The sequence below is a fragment of the Sus scrofa genome, chromosome 5 (assembly GCF_054392235.1).
Source record: "Sus scrofa isolate SSC_HxYL_T2T_F1_AM1 chromosome 5, Sscrofa_HxYL_maternal_Yorkshire_Landrace_v2.0, whole genome shotgun sequence".
NCBI classification, from domain to species: domain Eukaryota; kingdom Metazoa; phylum Chordata; class Mammalia; order Artiodactyla; family Suidae; genus Sus; species Sus scrofa.
In genome coordinates this window covers 15,443,804-15,463,316 of record NC_139387.1, presented here as the reverse complement: position 1 = coordinate 15,463,316, position 19,513 = coordinate 15,443,804, and the positions used below count along the sequence as shown (strand labels likewise).

The following is a 19,513-nucleotide window of genomic DNA, read 5'->3' as shown; positions in this document are numbered from 1 at the left end:
GTAGACACAACAATCCATAGATCCTGCTAACAATTCAGATCATATTTTAAAGTGACAAGATTTTTGCATCTCTCCTTTAACTTCTGGAAAACTAAAATATCTTGATAGTCTCAGAACAATGGTCTAAGAAGATATGAGTTGCTGCTTTGATAAATCAATGACTAGGCAGAAACCATAAACCATATTTAGGCCATTCCATTCAAGACCTGGCTCAATGTAAGCTTCTTCCAGGATGCTTTCCTTGGTTAGCACGTCCTTTTCTGAGCCTTGCCAACAGTTATTACTCAGTTGCACCAAACTGATTATTTTGCATTTGAAAAAAAAATTGTGTGACCTTATTAGTTATCAAACATACTAAGACAAGCGTGTTTTGTCTTGCTAATCAATCTGTGAAGGAAGACCTGACACTTACATACACATATAGGAATTCAGTTTATAAAGCCCTTTCACATCCATCATTTCTTTTGATTCTCTAGAAAAACCTATCTATGATGGACTTACTGTAATCTTCATTTTAAAGGTGTGGAAAATGAATAGATACCCCTTCTCTAGTTTAGCAGCCTTTTCACCACTTATCTCGTTCAGTCCTCGCAACCACCAAGCCGTGAGGTGAGATGCCTCACCTCACAATGGGTTCAGGGCCTGACAATATCCTCTTACCGCTGCACTCTTCTCACCACCTTCCAGAACCGCAAGCAGAGCCTCAGCCTAGATGGGGAGACCTGAAGATGCACCACGCTAGGCGGCAGGTGGCGAGGGAGGGGCGCGAAGCCAGGATTCCTAATTCCAGGTTTCCAACTCCCTCCTCTTGGCTCCTAAGCACCCACTCTCTTCAGCCAACTGAAGAGAGTGGGCCCCTGGCGAGCCCTCAGCACTGCGAGAGCGGTGGGTGACGACGACTGATCACAGGAGTTCTTCCTTTTAAGAACCTCAGGTCTAGGGCAGAAGAGACTTAATAATAATAATAATAGAGCAAGTCCTCTCTGGTCACCCCTGTCACCTGGGCAGTAAAGGCACGTCGAGAGCCCCAAACTGAAAGGCGCAGAGAAGTCCCGGCTGGCGACCGTCCCATGTTCCTTCGGGCCAACGTTCTGAATCCCTAGCGACCGTTACTAGCAACTAAAGCCAGAGTCCGAGAAGCAGGCGGCTCCAGCGCTTGCGGGCCGCAGCGCCTCAGCCTACGCATGCCCGGGGCTCTGAGCCCCTCGCCCGATCTGATTGGACCGAGGAGGAAAGGGGGCGGGAGGCCCCAGGCGGAGGCGCGCTCGCAGGCCGGCCCTGGGTTCTCGCGGTGGCACCTAGCGGGCGAAGGGGCGGGAGCTTGGCCTGGGAGCAAGGGGGGGGGGGGGGTGTCGCGCGTGCGCACCTCGGGAGGCGACTGTCTGGGGGCTGCTGGGAGGGCTGGGCAGTTCGAGAAACGGGTGGGCGTGTGCCGGGTGGGCGCGGGAGGGGCTTCGTGTGCGCTTGCGCGTCGGATCGCGAGCCGCGGGAGGAGGCGGGAACTGAGGAGGCGGTGGAGGGGGCGGGTCGCGTCCGGCGCCACGTCCGCAGCCAGAGGCCGCCGTCGCCAACCGAGTGTTCTGGTTCCACAGCCAGAGGAGGCGTCTCCGGAGCTCGCAGTTGACCCAGGCTGTGCCAGCCGCTCAGGCCGCCTCAGCCCTCCTCGGTGCTGCCCGGTCTTTTCGCCCGGCCCCGGCGTCGGCCCCCGACCCGGCGGTAAGTCAGGCTGGAAGGGTAGAGGGCGCCGTCTCGGCTTCTTTTCCTCCTCTCTGTTGCCTTTTTCCGTTAGCTCTTCAGCACCTCACCGCCTCATTCTCTGGGCCTGGCTGCTGGGAGTTGGGCCTTTTGGGGGGACTGAGCGGGGAAGGGGGAGGGGCGAGACGATGTTGGGGGCGGGTGGAGGTTCGTTGGCACGGTTGCCCCCTCTTACGGGTCTTTTCCTCCTCGGTGGTTTGAGATTGCGACCCTTCTTGGAAGCATCTGCCTGACTTCTTAGCTCCTGGGGTGTCGGGTTGGGGGAATGGGGGTGGGAGGGCGTCAGCAGCCTGGGAGATGAGAGGAATGTGGCACAGGGCCTGGGTGCTGGGCTTCCCCTCCCTGCTAACTCCTAACCTGTTGATAAATCATTCTCTTGGGTTCAGGTCCCCAGTGGGCATTCACCGTGTTCTTCACAGGTAGCCCTACCCGCCCCCTCCGTGCATAACCTAAACTTGAAAATGTAGCAATGGAGAGAGACGCTGATGGCACCGGGGGCTGCTGGAGCACCCATCAGTGCCGTCATTGCCTTCTGAGTCTAAATAAAATTCGTGTCTGCTATATACACACGCATTCTCAAGTCTGGTCCCCAGGTTCCTACTTCCAATCAGATCCTCTTTCCTAAACAGATCTCCTCTTGTATGTTAGAATAGGAATTCTGGAACCCTGTGGGAGTGCGGGTGTGCTGGGTGTCCAACGTGGAGCGGAGGGAGGAGGTGCTGAGCTCAGCCCTAGCCAGGGCTCCTCCAGGGTCATTTTCTGCTTCTCCTGCCACGTCACTCCCTCTGGTAAAGAAGAAGAAGAAAAAAAAAAGTACTTGCTAGTGCCCAAAGGGATCCGTGGGGGTTGAGAAGGGGCCACTGGGAAAGGTTTCGAAACACCTAGAGAAAGAGGAGAGTTTGATTTATTATGTCCTTGTGAGCACTTGTGCTGATTCTAAATGAAAATACTTAATTTACTGTGTGCGATTATTTGCTATTGTTTAACCTATGTAAAACTTGCACTGGCGTGGGTGCTCTAAAGGGCTTCCCAAGAGTATTGATATCATTCCATCAACAGGTATATATGTGTGTGTACGTGTCCACGTCTGCTTTTTTTAAAGAAAGAGGGAAGTAACCTTGAATAAACCCTTATGCATCCTGTTTTGATTTTTTTCCACTTTCATTTCTTTAGTTTTTGTTATAACGTGTACTGGAAAACAGGTTCAATAAAAATATGCCCATATGTAGAGAACATCGTTAGAAAAGTTACCGTGTGAGGTCCATTTTTTAAAAGTCCAGGAATGTCTTTGCCTTTGTTTCAGTCATTGAGTATTTGCTGTTTTTCCTCTTTCTGAAGGTATCTTACTGCATTATATATAAACACCCTCAGAGTAGGCCTTTACATACTTGTTCAGGCTGAAACCTCAGTGCCTAACACAGTGTAAACCTCAGTGCCTAACACAGTGTCTGACCTGTAGTAGGGACACAGATAGCTGTTGAACTAATGAGGAATAATTTAGTGAAAATGACTGGTGTACTGGTTTGATAGCTTACTGTAATTCTGCTTGATGTTCCATTTAAGGGCTACACTTAAAAATTGCCATTTGATAGTGTCAGTCGTTACTTGTCAGGAGATGGTCATTTATAGGTTTTACTGGCAGATTACTTTATTTCCCTGCTAGATTCAGTGCATTTCTTGTAGTTTACGTGTTGTTGATTTAATGGGCAGGGGCCATTTTTAAAAGCAGCCTGTTCAGTATAGTTGGTTAAGTAGAGAAGCCTAAAAATAGTAAGTTGGTGTTTTAATATACACTGTTGATGTGTGTGAGTTAAAGCTCTGTATAAATACATTTTTGAAACTCCTCGTAGTTATTTAGCAAAGAAACTAAAACATGGGAATGAGGATGTGGCGGAGTCCCTATATATAGAATGTGTAGAACAATTTAGCTAATTCATTTACAGTCTTTTTCTTATAAGGAAATTGGCACTTACTGTTTAATAAGAAATTTTTGAAGTGGCTTTGAAGAAAAACTGTTGTGCACTGTATTTTGTGGTTAGGCTTCACAGACAGTGTGTTAGTGCTCTTTAACTTCCCTTGGTACACAGAGGGTTGTTGAGCCATAGGCACACTTGAGTACTGTTTTCAGATTTTGTTTTTACGATCAGTGAAAACTTTATATAAAAAATGTTACAGATATCCACAAACAACATTGATTCATTTGTTTTCTTTTCTTGCCTTTTTTTTTTTTTTTTTAAGAAGGGGGTCCACAGAGGCATTTGTTTACTTATTTCTATTATTAGAGGAAATTATCCTTTGGGGAATAGTGTTGTTTTAAATCCTTGCTCAATGTATTTGCCAGATGCTATATCTATGATACTATTGTACAGGACAAGACTTATTTCTCCTTAGCCTGAAATGCTTAAAGGAACTGCTGATATATTGCAGTCTATAGAAAAGAAGTCTTTCACACTTCACAATGTCTTAAAAAAACATTTATGACTAGTTTTAGTTGGTACTTTAGTTTGTTCGTATGTCAGGACCAAATGGTAAAACTGATTTATGTCCATAGAATAAGTTAAATTATTTATCCTGATCTAATGGCTGTTTTTTGTCTTTATTGCCTTCCTTAGAAAAGTATTTTTTTAGTAGAAATTTGTGTGCATTATGAGTTCCTATACTTTTTTTTTTTTTTTTTTTGGCTTATGAATGAAACTAAATTGATAAAGTGCAGGAAAAGTATATCCCTCCTGGATTGTAAACTCTGGCTTAGAGTAGTCCTGTGTGTGTGTGTGTGTGTGTTTGTGTGTGTGTGATCACACTGTAGCCTTTTGTGCCTAGCAGGGTGCCTGGCACATAGCTGGAATCCAAATATATGTTGAACAAATGGCTCAATGAGTCTAGGGCAGATGGTTTGTGTAGAATTTAATACTGTTTTATAAGGCTAACATTTTTTAATAGTCCTTTTAAAACTCTTACTGTCAATTATTTGTCTTCACATGTATACTTTAAATTTTACCTCTTCAGTTTTGGAGATTAGAGGTGTATTTGTCGTCACAGTTCCCAGTAGAGAAAAAAATGTGATGATAATGAACAGGGTGGAAACATAAAAAATATTTCTAATGATAAAGTGACAATATCCATAAAGAGGTAATATCACTAAAAGTTTGGCACATATATGCATGTAGAGGTTGGGAATGGTTTATGTGAGTAAAAAGTATAGATGGCATTGCAGATAGTTAAGGATTTTAGCAAAAATACCTTTATCAAGTGACTTGGCATCTTTATTAGGGATTCAGAAAAATATATTCCATATACTTAGAGCTTTTACACAATTTTTATTACCCTAGGAGTTCTGTAGGAATTTTAATACTACATACTTGCTGTTAATATGCATGATGTATAAGAAACTTAAACGTTAAAATATATACATACACACACCAGAGAAAAAATAATAATAATCTCTGTGGCCTCATAAGGTTTTCAAAGCCAAGTTCTGGTTTAGGTAGTCAGGCTTCTGGCTGGCTCAGCTCCAGATTTTCTGTTTTATCGTTTATTGATAGGTCTGTATGTAACTATTGGTAAATGTACCTGTGTTTTTGTATAATAGTATTGAGATTCCTACATTTCAGACTCTTCTACCAAAAATATTCCTAATTTAAGAGCAGAGTACACTCATAGGGGAGGTGGTAGTGTGGTTGGGCAGGGAAGGAAGAGCTGGTAAATCTGAGACTAAAAAAGCTGCAGGCAAGAATGAAATTTTTTAAAAGTCTAGTATCTTAAAAAATTCCCAAGCACTTTTCATTTAACTTTTTGATTAGTGTATATTTAAAAGCAGGAGTTCCCTTGTTACATAGCAGATTAAGGACCTGGTGGTGTCACTATGGTGGCTCTGATCACTACTGTGGTGCAGGTTTGATCCCTGGCCCAGAAACTTCCACATGCCATGGGTGTGGCCAAAAAACAAGAATAAAACTATTTTAAATTACTGTGTAGTAGAAGTCATGCATCATGTCTCTCCTGTGGTTCTTGAAGCCCCTGGCATACCTCTGCCTATTCTTAAAGAGGTACATTTGAAGAGCACAAATCTAGCTTTAATTTTTTTTAAACCAAAAATTTAGACCATAATTAGTATGCATCTTGTGATGCTTAAAGTTAATGTGAATACAAATGATATTTTTCATCCCACTTATTCCACAAATACAGTGTGTCAGTTTACAGCCAAAACATGTCCTAAAAAAAATGGGGAATATTAATGAAATTTTCAAATTGCAAGCCAGGGAAAATTGCAATGAAAGTGGAGGACTTGGGAGGTGTGAACAGGGTAGGGGAAGGTGGAGAAACATAACCGTGAATAAAATTCTGTTGTCATTTTCTTCAGATCAGCATTTAGTGATTCAAGAACATTATTTTTTAGGTGATCAACTTGATTTGATGATTAAAAACCTACAATAACTCTAGACAGATGAACTGCATCATTTTTAAAAATATCCCTTATGAATATCACTGATTTCTAAGATTTAAAAATATCTATTTTTCTTTAATTTCAAAAACAGTACGTTTTATGATATAAAATTAAAATATGGATATTAAATGTATATATTTATTTATCGATATATATCCATTTCTCTCTCATACATGTATTTCCACCCCCTAGTGGCAGTCTTTGTTATCACTTTCATATATTTACTTTCCATCTTTTTATGTGTAGTTAAAAAAAAATGTGTTGGAGTTCCCGTCGTGGCTCAGTGGTAATGAACCCGACTAGTATCCATGAGGATGTGGGTTTTTTCTCATATATATATGTACACTTTTTTTCTTTTTAGGGCCAAACTGGGGCATATGGAAGTTCCTAGGATAGGGGTCGAATCGGAGCTGCAGCTGCCAGCCTACACCACAGCCACAGCAACGCCAGATCCAAGCTGCGTTTGTGACCTACACCACAGCTCATGGCAACGCCAGATCCGTAACCCACTGAGCAAGGCCAGGGATTGAACCTGCAAGCTCATGGTTCCTAATTGGATTCATTTCCACTGTGCCATGATGGGAACTCCTGATCTTCATAAATTAATGTCTGCATCATGTGTATCTTTAGGAAGCTTATAAAATCATCATCTTGCCTTCCTGAGGGTGTACTCATTTGATTATTTTTGCAGGCTTCTCTTTTACTCACCTTTTAAATAGGACAGTCCAAAAAATCTTATCAGCCTACTCTCTTACTGCTCTTTTCTTTGATCATATCACCCACACCCTGCAGCTTCAGCTGTCGCTTCAAACCATTCTCAGGACCTTAACTCTAACTCATACATCATCCTGAGTTTCAGGCCCTTTAAATCCAGTTGCCTGCAAAGCATCTCTGTGGATGCCCTGAAGGCATCTCAGATAGCTGTTTAAAAACAAGTCCTTTAACAAGTCCTAAACCTATAGTCAACAATAATAATGTACATTTATTTGTCAGAGGGGAGACCTTATGTTAAGTGTTCTTACCACAATAAAATAAACATTCTTTAAAATGTCCATCTTCTCTCAGAACTTGTTTCTCCTGTCCTGTCCCCTCATCATTTCTATTTAGTTGTGCACTCTAAAGTTTTACATTCTATATTCTCATTTTATCTCACATTAATATTCAAGTTATATTCTACTTCATATAAAAAGTTGAAGGAGTTCCCATGTGACTTATTGGGTTAAGGATCTGGCATTGTCATTGCAGTGGCTCATATTGCTGATGTGGCGTGGGTTTGATCCCTGGCCTAGGAACTTCCATATGCTGCAGGCATGGCCAAAAGAAAAAAATAAAGAAAAGGAAAAAATTCAAGTATTTGAGTGTCCGCATAAGGTATTGAATAAGACTCTGAGAATGGATCAATGACAAAACTAAGCTTTGTTCCAACAGAGCATACTTCTAGTTGGGAGAGACACAAAGTAAACACACATACACAGTATGTATCTGTCAAGTGACAATAAGAACAATGAAAATAGAGCAGTGCTAGATGAGTGATAGGGAAAGGAGTGGAAGAGTGCCAAGCTTTCAGCAGATGAGCACATGTTGTCAGGCTGGAGTGAGCAAGAGGCAGAATTGTGGGAGACGATATCAGAGTATTAATAAGATACTGGGCTCTCAAAGGCAAAGGGAAGGACTCTGAATTTTATTCTGAGCAAAAGAGGAAACACTTGGAGGATTATAAGCAGAGTATGATATGGCTAGACTGAAGGGAGAACAAAGGTGGAAGGTTGGAGGCCAGTCAGGAGATTTTGTAGGAGTCCAAGTAAGAGATTATGATGGCTTAGTCAAAAGTGGCAGCAGTAGAGATGATGAGTAGTAGTTGTATTCTGGATTTATTTAGGTAACAGAGTTTACCAATGATTTGATTGGAATGTAAAAATAGAGGCCCAAATATTTCCTCAGGAAATGGCAGCATTCAGACTGTTATTCCATCTCATTGGACATCTAAGGTAGCCACTTATTGTATTTAGTCTCTCTGTCCTTCCCTCTGATCTTGATTCAGTTAGCTTCTTAAAATGCAGATCTGACAGTGTTAGCTGATGGCTCCTCATTGCCTACTGACAGGAGAATAAATTTAGATGAATTTGCATATGTCTTTTATGCTATCATAGTATAAAGCAGCTCTCATCTGTTAAAATGATGGTCTTTTTAAAAAAATTACAAGACGTGGAAAAAATTAAGTTTCTTTAAAAAGGGATTTCTGTTTTAGGAGAAGTTAAGACTTGGTAAGGATTTGTGGGATAGATACAGAAAGGTATGCAGTTATCATCATGCCCATTTTAAAACTCCAGCTAAATATGTAAGAGGTGTATGTGTATGTAATCTCCCATGTGTCTGTATTGTGACATCTCTTGAGTAGTTGATCAGCTAGGTGATCTCTTGGAATACAGACACTGGGAACACAGTGATGAATAAGCTAGACAAAGTATCTTTCCTTTTGGAATTATCAGTCCAGTGGAGAAGAAAAGTGGCTCCAAAATGGTCATTCCTTGGGAAGAGACACACACTCCTGGCAGTTTTGCCAGAAGTTTCTGCATGTTTTGTTTTGAGTTGTAAAATAGGATTCTTATAAGAGTTAGGGCTAGAACTTTTTTTTTTTTTGCTTTTTTAGAGCCAAACCTGCAGCATATGGAAGCTTCCAGGCTAGGGGTTGAATTGGAGCTGCAGCTGCCAGCCCTACACCACAGCCACAGCAATGCAGGATCTGAGCCGCATCTGTGACCTATACCACAGCTCACAGCGACATGGGATACTTAACCCACTGAGCAAGGTCAGGGATCGAACCTGCATCCTCATGGATACTAGTTGGGTTCATAACCTGCTGAGCCATAATGGGAACTCCCAGGGCCTGAACAGCAAGGATCTCATGAAGATTTTTTTATCCTCAGCTATATAGTTCATAGTCAAGTTGGGATTCAAACTCAGCCTCTCTGATCCCAGAACTTTAAACACTATGCTGTGTAGTTTCTCATGATCTTACCATAATGATAAATAAAATAAATATAAGTATGAATGAAAATAAATTGAACTTTCTGATTTAAGGGAGTTTTAAAATTAAGGCATATCAGTTAGGAACTCCTCCCTGTAATGAATCAGCTGATATTCTTTCAGGTTTTTTGGTTTGTTTTTGTCAGAGATTACATATCTTTACTGTTACTTTTTAAATCTTAAGCGAATATGGGATGCTATGCTAAATTCACAAACCAGATCAGCATAAGATTAGGTGCTTTTGATCAATGGTCTGAATCACGGTTTTCACTAGAGCAACTAAAAAAATATTTAAGCACAGAACATGTGCCACTGGACACTGTAGGGTATAGTGAAGTCCTGTCTTATAGGTTTTAAAGGCATTTCAACTTGAATTACACAAAGTTAAATTACCTTTGAAAAATCCCACTTCTCACTACTGCCTGTACCACCCTCATTTGCCACCAGTGTTTTTTGCTTGGATTATTGAAATATAGATGGAAATATGAATGGATTTTTATCTGATCATCTGGTGCTTAAAAGCAGTAGGACACATAAAGGAAAGGGGAACTTCCCTGACCCTCTGACCACTTAAAATTAGTTCTGATAAACTGCAATACTTAAGAACCTTGAAAACATGATGTTGTCTTGTAATAGGTCTTTCTATCTCTGTTTTTGCTTTCTGATTGCTTGTTCTCCCCACGGAGCCGTAATGGTCCTTTAAAAGTCTAAATCAGCATACATCACCCCTCTAGTCAGTGCCTTCCACTGGCTTCCCATCTCAGAGTTAAAAGGTAACTGGCACCATGGGCTGTAAAGGCTATGCCATCGAGACCTTGTTCTTTGACCTCTTCTCCTACTGCCCTTTGCTGCGGCCCCTGGCACATTTTTCTGGCTGTTCCTTCTTGCTCGTTGTAAGCTCCTACCTTAAGATCTTTGTTGTTACTGTCTTTTCTGCCCTGAGGACTGCTGACCCAAATATCTTGTATCTCACCACACTGAGGCCTTCACAGGCTCCTGTTTAAAATATCACATCCTCGCCCCCCCTTCCATCCTTTTTCCTACTTACCATTTAATACTGTCTGACATACAGTATATTCTTTGTATATTATTGTCTTCCCACTAGACAACATGGGATGTTCATGATAGCAGAGATTTTTGGGTCTGTATTGATTAGTTATATCCCGTGCACCCAAAACATGACCCCAAATAGATACTCAATTAATAATTTGTTAATTAATCAATATATAGAAGATATAGAAGTATATTGTTAGTTTTCACAGTGTTCTTTTTTCCCCAGCTTTGTTGAGATATAATTGACGTAAAACATTGTGTAAGTTTATAGTGTATAATGTGATGGTTTTGATACACATTTATATTGCAAAATGTTTATGAGAGTAAGGTTAACACATCCTTCAGCTCATAAAATTACCTTTGTTGTTATGGTGAGGACATTTTAAGATCTACTCTTAGCAACTTTCAAGTATACAATACAGTATTATTAACTGTAGTCACCATCCTGTACATCAGATCTTCAGGATTTATTCCTCTTTTATCTGAAAGTCTGTACCCTTTGACCAATGTTTGCTTCTCCCACCCCATGCCCACAGCCCCATGCAACCACCTTTCTGAGTTGGGCTTTTCTAGATTCCACAAAGAGGTGAGATTATATAGTATTTGGCTTTCTCTGTCTGAATTATTTCACTTAGAATAAGGTCCTCAAGATTCATTTGTATTGTTGCAGAAGCAAGACTTTACAATATTCTTTTAAATCTCTTTTGTATATGTACAGATAGAATAAGTTAGGCTCCATGGTTTTATGACTAGGATATACTTAGTTGACTGCTGGGATCACAAGCCTAGTTTCTGGCCAAGCAAGAAAGCTTTTAGACCAATCTTGACTTGTTTTAATCTTAGTCAAGTGAATATAAAAGCAAATATTTTAAGATAGCAAAGGAAGTTTGGAAAAGTTACTTTTTTTTCATTCCAACATAGTTTATTTCCTAGCCTACTTTATTACTTGTACTTAGATGTAATCATAATATATATGTATTTTTTTTCATGGTAGATTTTGAATTCTTTTGCTAGTTCTATTTATAAGGGCTCTAAAAATAACAATAAGAAAGTAATCACAATCCTTCTCTTAGTAATTTAGATTTGTCCTGTCATCTTTCTAGGAAAGAATGCCATGTTTTTTAGAACATTTTTAGATAGAATATGTATTTTAGTTTGTAGCATAGGTTTTTCTCTTAAGTCTGTTGTGAAATAAATTACAGTTAACTGGTATTCTGTAGGAGGAAGCACTTAAAATTTTTGTCTGCTAACTCCCACTTTCCAACTAACTTTTTTTTTTTTTGTCTTTTTAGGGTCGCACTAGCAGCATATGGAAGGTCCCAGGCTAGGGGTCCAATCAGAGCTACAGCTGCCTGTCTACACCACAGGTCATAGCAACGCCAGATCCTTAATCCACTATGCATGGCTGGGGATTGAGACTATGTCTTCATGGATACTAGTCGGGTTCATTACTACTGAGCCACAACAGGAACTCCCTCCACTGGTGTAATTAAAAGTATTTTTTTTTTTCTTTTTGGTATTTTTGTCTTTTCAGGGCTGTATCTATGGCATATGGAGGTTCCCAGGCTAGGGATCGAATCAGAGCTGCAGCTGCCAGCCTACACCAGATCCACAGCAACATGGGATCTGAGCCACATCCTTGACCTATACCACACAAGGCAACTTTGTGTCCTTAACCCTTTGAGCAGGGCCAGGGATGGAACCCGAGTCTTCATGGAGACTAGTCAAGTTCATTAACCACTGAGCCATGACGGGAACTCCCTGAATAAAGTTGGGTCTTAATTGAGTATATGATAAGAGGTAGTCTTACATATTGAAGTTGTAATGAAATATTTGTGGTTTTTTTTTTTTAGGAAATCATGAATCAGGCAGATAAAAATCAACAAGAAATCCCATCATACCTTAGTGATGAACCACCAGAAGGTAAATATGCGTCTGTAACACTAAGAATGGAAAAAATATCCTAGTGAATTAAGTTCTGATTTTTTTTTTTTTTTTGGTCTTTTTTTTTGCCATTTCTTGGGCCGCTCTCACGGCATATGGAGGTTCCCAGGCTAGGGGTCTAATCGGAGCTGTAGCTGCCAGCCTATGCCAGAGCCACAGCAACGCAGGATCCGAGCCGAGTCTGCAACCTACACCACAGCTCACGGCAACGCCGGATCCTTAACCCACTGAACAAGGCCAGGGATCGAACCCGCAACCTTATGGTTCCTAGTCGGATTTGTTAACCACTGCGCCACAACGGGAACTCCCTGATTATTTTTTTTATTAAAGTTATACACTGGCTTGTCAGTGAATGTGTTTCAAAAATAATTACAGGTAAATATTTTTAGCCTTTAATAAAAAAAGTTATTGGTGAATGGGGATACAATATAACTATTTTATTGTAGAAGATGCTTTTGTTACTCTTTTATCCTTTTAAGACCATTTCACAAGTAAGAGTATCCTTTCATTTGTAAAGAGTCAGGTGGGGTGCAGAGGAAGGATAGACTAGATTAAATTTTTTTTTTTTTTTTTTTTTTTGTATTTTTGTCTTTCTAGGGCCGCACCTGAAGCATATGGAGGTTCCCAGCCTAGGGGTCTAATTGAAGCTGTAGCTGCCGGCCTATGCCACAGCCACAGCACCGTGGATCCAAGCCGCATCTGTGATCTACACCAGAGGTCATGGCAATGCCAGATCCTCAACCCACTGAGTGAGGCCAGGGATTGAACCCACATCCTCATGGATGCTAGTCGGGTTCATTAACCGCTGAGCCAAAACAGGAACTCCCAGACTGGGTTTAGTTTTGATATCATGCATACAAAAACTCAACTCAGGAGGCACCTAAGATGTGTTGTTGAACTCCTATTATTCATTACATTATAACAGGCAGCCCTTTCTCCCTTTGTTAATACCTGGTCTTTTTTTTTGTCTTTTCTAGGGCTGCATTCGTGGCACATGGAGGTTCCCAGGCTAGGTGTCTAATCAGAGCTATAGCCACCAGCCCATGCCAGAGCCACAGCAATGCTGGATCCGAGCCACATCTGCAACCTACACCACAGCTCACAGCAACAGTGGATCCTTAACACACTGAGTGAGGCCAGGAATCGAACCCGCAACCTCATGGTTCCTAGTTGGATTCGTTAACCACTGAGCCATGACGGGAACTCCAATACACGGTTTTAGGGTCTGATTAACTCATCTTTTAGTTTGGAAATTGTGACATCAAGAATAATTTTATTCTTACCTTTACTTCAGAAATCAGTGCATACCTGAATGTCCTGACTGTATACAGAAAGTAATTAGCCGGGTTTTGTTTTTGCTTTTTGTTTTTTAGGACTAGAACTAGAGTTTTGAAAAGATGAGTTGGGGCGTGATGAGGAAGTTAATATAACACTTGTGAGAAAGTAGTCAGGAAAGGGATAAAGGCCATCCAGGAGTATGACTGTCAAGGAGAACAGCCTCAGGAATGTCTTGATGTGGCAGCCTGCTAAACAAAAGTAGTCTGCAAAGTGCTTAATTTAAAAGGTGGTAATTAAGAGTACACTATGGGAGTTCCCTTGTGGTTTGGCAGGTTAAGGATCTGGCATTGTCACTGCAGTACCTCAGGTCACTGCTCTTACATGAGTTCAGTTCCTGGCCTGGGAACTTCCACATGCCATAGATGTGGCCAAAAAAATTAAAAAATAAATAAAGAGGTAGTTAAAAAAAGTACACTGTAATTAAAGTGATCAAAAGCATTAATTATTTATCTAATTTGACTAAGAAGAATTATCTTCATTAAATGCATGTACACCAAATATGGCCTAGCAGGATAATACCAATGAGGTATTTATCATTTTTATCCTCATATCAGGATTGTCCCTGTTTTCCCCTAATGTTACTAATCTTGATTACAAAAGAATCACCACTTATGTAATCCTTTCCATCATAATTTTAAAATTAGCATATTCAAATGATTATGCCTTAAGTCTTTTATTTTGGCTATTTAAAAATTTATATTAACTGTGCCTACTCAGTTAATAGTTTCAATTAAAAAGCTGGTTTTATAAATTTAGCCATTGCTGTATCTTTATCAATGAGCTATTTTGACTAGTCGGTGAGATTTTCCTTCTTGTGTTAAGATGTGAAATCTTGAAAAGAAAATCTTACTCAAGGTATACTTGTACCTTGTGTGTTTTAAAAAACTCAATTTTCAGAATTTTTTTCTCTTTCAAATACTGTTGGTTTCCCAATGTTATCTTCTCTGATAATCACATTCTGCAAGGACTTAGTAACTTTGGTGGTTTTAGTTGGGCCCTCATACCCAAGAATTTACCTTTTTTTTTTGTGACGTTATATACCTTTTTAAGTGAGTATAGCCTTAGTTGTTTAGTTACCAAATATTTTTCATGATGTTTAAAAAAATAAAAACACCATTGCTTACATGTTATTTGCTGTCTATGGCATTAGATTATGAAGGAGAAAAGAGCCGTATGTGTTTGAGGCTGGCAGAAGTAAATTTTTTTGAAATCTTCTGCTAATCATTTTATGCTGTAGTTAGGGATGACATACCAATTTAAGTGACTCTATTAAACAAACCAAAGAGAACAAACTTATGACAAATCTGAATTTTTCATATTGTTACATTTTCTGGGAGTATTTGAAGAGTTTTTTTTTTTTAATACACTAGATACTATCTTTTATAAAAATCACTGAGGTAATGAAAGTATTAACCATAGTTCTAGTTTCTTCACATTGTAGAAAAGATTTTATGTAGGTAACACAATTTTAAGTGGTGACAATTTTCCTATTTTTACATATAAACATTAGTTCTTTAAACAGGTTATTAAGGAGCACATAGAGTAAAAATCTAAATATATTTAAGTTAGTAGTTCTCAAATCGTTTGGTGTCAGCATTCTTTCTACTTTCAAAAACTGAAGTCTCTAGAGAGCTTGTGTCTTTGTTGATTATTTGCCATATTAACAATAAAAACAGAAATTAAGTATTTTAGTCATTAAATAAATTCAAATTTCATTACATATTAGCATGATTAACATATTTTTTGAAAAGCAACTATTTTCCAAAACAAAACAATGTGAACAAAGTAACAATGATTTAAAATTTTTGCAAATTTCTTTAATGTTTGTATTAATAGAAAAGAACTAGAATCTCACAGACTGCTGTGTTTGGTCTGTTGCATTTACTACACATCATTTAGCTTCAGGAAAATTAAGTTGTGACTGGTGACAAAATGAAAGTGAAAAGACAAGTGACACATTAGATTAGAATTATTATGAAAGCTGTTTCTATCTCTGAAATGGTCTTGGGGGTACTCAGGGGTTCCAGGTCATATCTTGAGAACCACTGCTTTTGATGAAGAAGGTAGTTTCAGTAATGATTGGTTGAATTCTGTCAAGGAAATAAAGGCTAAATGTATTTATCCTTTTATTTTTTAAAAATTTTTTGGCTGTGCCTGTGGCATATAGAAATTCCTGGGCCAGGGATTGAGCCGCTGCGGGACAATGCCAAATCTTTAACCCACTGAGCCACCAGGGAACTCCTATCTTTTAATTTTTTATGCTCCTTTTAGGATATATTTTTTATTAACAGCAACAAAACTGTAAATCAAAGAAACATTTTAAGCAATAAGATCCTGCTGTATAGCACTGGGAACTATGTTTAGTCACATGTGATGGAGCCTGACAGAGGATAATGTGAGAAAAAGCATGTATACATGTATGTTTGACTGGGTCACTGCTGTACAGCAGAAAGTTGACAATACTGTTAACCAACTATAATGGAGAAAATAAAAATCATTTAAAAAAACCAAACTTTTAAAATAGCCTTGTTTTATGGAATTTGTCTGGTCTCTAAAGCATTTTTTTCTCATAGATACTAAGACTTAGCATCTATGACTTGGACCAAGATGTTTTAAAAATGTGTACCACTATACCCTTAAGGGAAGAGCTTTTCGTGCCTTGATCAGATTTGCATTTATGTGGTTGACCTTACCAAAACAATCTGATTGTCAGGAAGTCTTAGGTTACTTAATGATTTGTACTTTTCTTTTAACTTAATATACTGACTGTCTTATGATATTTTCTCTTGTTAGGTTCAATGAAAGATCACCCACAGCAGCAACCAGGCATGCTGTCTCGTGTGACTGGGGGTATCTTCAGTGTTACAAAGGGAGCTGTTGGTGCCACCATTGGTGGTGTGGCTTGGATTGGTGGAAAGAGTCTGGAGGTGACCAAAACAGCTGTTACAACTGTGCCTTCCATGGGAATAGGGCTCGTGAAAGGGGGTGTGTCTGCTGTGGCTGGAGGTGTTACAGCTGTTGGGTCTGCTGTTGTAAACAAAGTGCCCTTAACAGGAAAGAAGAAAGACAAATCTGACTAAAATATGGAGATATACTTGCTCTCCACAGCATTATGATGCCAGTGGCATTGAATTGCTAAATTATGGACTACAACCAAGTCACCTGTTTTGGACGTTTATCTTCTAACTGCTGTGTTGAAAGTATTGATGACTGACTGGCTTTTGTCGAAAAAGAAGAGACCAATACTAGCACAGTGTATGAAGGTTTCTCACACTCAAATTCCAGCTTTTTATCTGGTAAAATGTTACAGTTATTCAGTTGTAACTGAAAATATGGTATATTTGAATATTTACGACATGTCTTTCAGTTTAACTAAAAATGTGAAAGTTGAATTTAGTGAATGATCTTTACAGTTCCATATGTATAATGTGCCAGGTAACTCATTTGCCCCTTAAGAAGGGAACCTTGAACTACATAAACTGTACCTTTGATGTGCCTAATAGTTTCAGATGTCTTAGTTTTTTAAATAACCATAGTTGATTAGACCAAGAGGCATTCTTTTCTTATTTAAGATGGTAAAAGTAGCAGGAATTAGAACAGTTTAAAAGAGAGATTCATGGTTTTATGAGTATTAACCATCTTTTGTTAGATATGCATTATATTAATTTAATCATTGATGCCTTACAAAAGAAAACATCATTTCTAATACCCTAAATATGTGCAGTTGTCAGGATTCTTTCAAAAGTTGTTTGTGAAATTATTTTTCCCTCAAGAATCTCAGGAGTAGTGGGTTAAAGGAATCTCTTGCTCTTAGCAGATAAGATAGTGCTTGTTAAGTGTCAGTAGTTGTAACCAAATTGTATGCTTCAGCTTTGGTTCATGCTCCATCAGTAATAAACCTCACAGTGCCTAAGGAACATTTCTTTGCTGGTCAGAAGCTATGTTGGAACAGTTTCATGGTGAGGAGGAAACATAATTTTAAGTTCTTAAAAATTACCTGTAGCATCCAAGATATAAAAAGAATTTGTCATACCTGTTTTTGTCTCAAGGATGGCTCAAATTATTAGCAGTACTTCCTTTTAAAAAACACAGTAAAAGCAACTACAAACATGTGGGGCTGACTTTTAAACTGAATGGATGGGCTCTATACATTAGTTTTGAATGTAAAATTTATCTAAGTGCTTTCGATGGTGACAGGCTTTTAAAATATTTTATCTAACAAACAGTCCTTTAAAGCAACTGTAGACATTGTACCATTTCCTAAATCACCTTCAGGCGGGGACTTGAATATTTTGGTTGTGGATGATAAGTGTGTCGTGTCTTAACATCTCATCATGTCTCATTCATTCTCAAAGAATGTGGCTTAGCTGGAATTCATCTTTTTTTGTTTCATGTTAAGTTTCATAAAAATTACAAAAGTGGCATATATATAGATTGGCATTTCTCCAAGCCTGAAAAAAATCCTAATTTTTTAATACTTAAGTCTGGAAATTTGCCTCCATTATGCATACTTTTTTTTTTTTTTAAATGATCAAGAGGAGGAAAGGAGGTGATGCTCTGGAGTAAGTAAGTTAACAGCATTCCTGAGAACTTAAAACAGATCACTCCAGCACTCAAAGCTTAAATGTTTATTTGCAAACCATGAAGAGTTTTACCTTAATAATGTGGATCAAATGGATAAGAACAAAGCTTAACTTATAAAAGCTTTCATAGGTACCAGCAGGGGTTTAAGTAGGTCTACAAAGGTTTTTGAACATTTTAAGCATTTCTACCATATACAAAACTGAAACGTCATGAGGGAGCTAAATTAATTAGAAAGTAAATGGTCATTTATTTCATCCAGCACAATTTAAGGTATATTTGTTGGTATATCTGGTCAAATGTCGTAATTAACAAAGGGGATTTTAAACTCCAAAATTAATGAAGAACACTGACTAATGAGCTAAATAATGGTATTGGAGAATTTGTTTCCTGCTATTTGAAAGAAATTATTGCTTCATTGCTAGTTTGTATTTCTAAATTATCTTACATAGTCATAGGCTCTGCTGTGCTTTGTAACTGAGTTTCTAAATATAGATGTTAGTTTACTGTATGATTGCAATATTTATTTTCAACTATGCTTGTCTTTAAAATTGCTTGAGGAAAAATGGTTGTAATAATTTTTGCTACAGAAAAGCCACCTGGTACAATTTATCTCATAAAGTTTGTTTTAAATTTTAAACTATAACTTTGTTCAGGAGAGGCTTTTGCAATGATAGCAGAGAATTTATGCAAATGGACAGTTAGTTATTGAGGTTCTTGTTGAAATGAACTTGCCATTTGATGATATGTACAGCTGTACCCTTGGGTCCTTTCCAGCTTATTTTCATAGACTAGCAGTTTGATCTGTTAAACAGTACTAGTTCAAGAAACTAAGGTTGTTGTATTCACCTGGAGACATCTTTTATTCATATCCTTCAAGTGGGTGTTTGGCACAAGGAGGATAAACTTACGTGACCCACTTGAATGACTGATAGAATAACGTTGACATTATGAAAACTATACTTAGTGAAATGTCAGATGAAAGTAACTGATGATTGAATAAATTTTTTTTGTATTAAAGGAATGGGAAAGGAATACATGAATTTGTTAATAAAGCACCATGATCTGCATAAGATGAACTGTTGCATAAAGATCTAAGGAAATAAAGAAAATTTTAAAACAGGGTAGTCTTAAAATTTTAGTTACATAGCAGTTCAGAAAGTACTGTAGTCAGTTTTTAAACCTTTTTGATAACTAATGTACAAACATGACAAATCATCTCCGAATATGAATTTTAATGCCAACACAACAATGAAATGCAAATATACTTTTAACAACTCCAATAAAATAAAATTAAGATTTCTAGGTTTTACCCCAGCTTGCTGAATCTCTGCAGGGTGGGCCGCAGAACTGCAATTTAACCACCTGGGT

General features: G+C 38.6%; 2 protein-coding genes across 2 annotated transcripts in view; one reads left to right on the top strand and one right to left on the bottom strand.

The window, feature by feature from the left end:
• The window catches only part of LOC102157854 (uncharacterized), a 94,693-nt gene extending 92,412 nt beyond the window's left edge, over positions 1-2,281 (bottom strand). The window contains exons 1-2 of the mRNA XM_084957827.1: positions 2,161-2,281; positions 661-1,791 (exon numbers count right to left, since the gene is read on the bottom strand). Coding sequence (XP_084813953.1) covers positions 1,100-1,791; positions 2,161-2,281 — 813 coding nt within the window. The 3' untranslated portion in view covers positions 661-1,099. The remainder of the gene's footprint in view (positions 1-660; positions 1,792-2,160) is intronic.
• Positions 1,519-19,264, top strand: TMEM263 (transmembrane protein 263). The gene is made up of 3 exons (XM_021091567.2): positions 1,519-1,716; positions 12,133-12,202; positions 16,355-19,264. Exons 2-3 carry the CDS (start codon positions 12,139-12,141, stop codon positions 16,639-16,641), a joined length of 351 nt encoding a protein of 116 aa, XP_020947226.1. The 5' UTR covers positions 1,519-1,716; positions 12,133-12,138; the 3' UTR covers positions 16,642-19,264.
• Positions 19,265-19,513: the final 249 nt, after the last annotated feature.

What these genes read in the sequence shown, in the direction of transcription:
- TMEM263 (XM_021091567.2), top strand. Translation starts at nt 12,139, where the DNA reads ATGAATCAGGCAGATAAAAATCAACAAGAAATCCCATCATACCTTAGT. An exon ending in TAGTGATGAACCACCAGAAG is followed by an intron (nt 12,203 to 16,354) that starts GTAAATATGCGT and finishes TTCTCTTGTTAG; the next exon opens with GTTCAATGAAAGATCACCCA.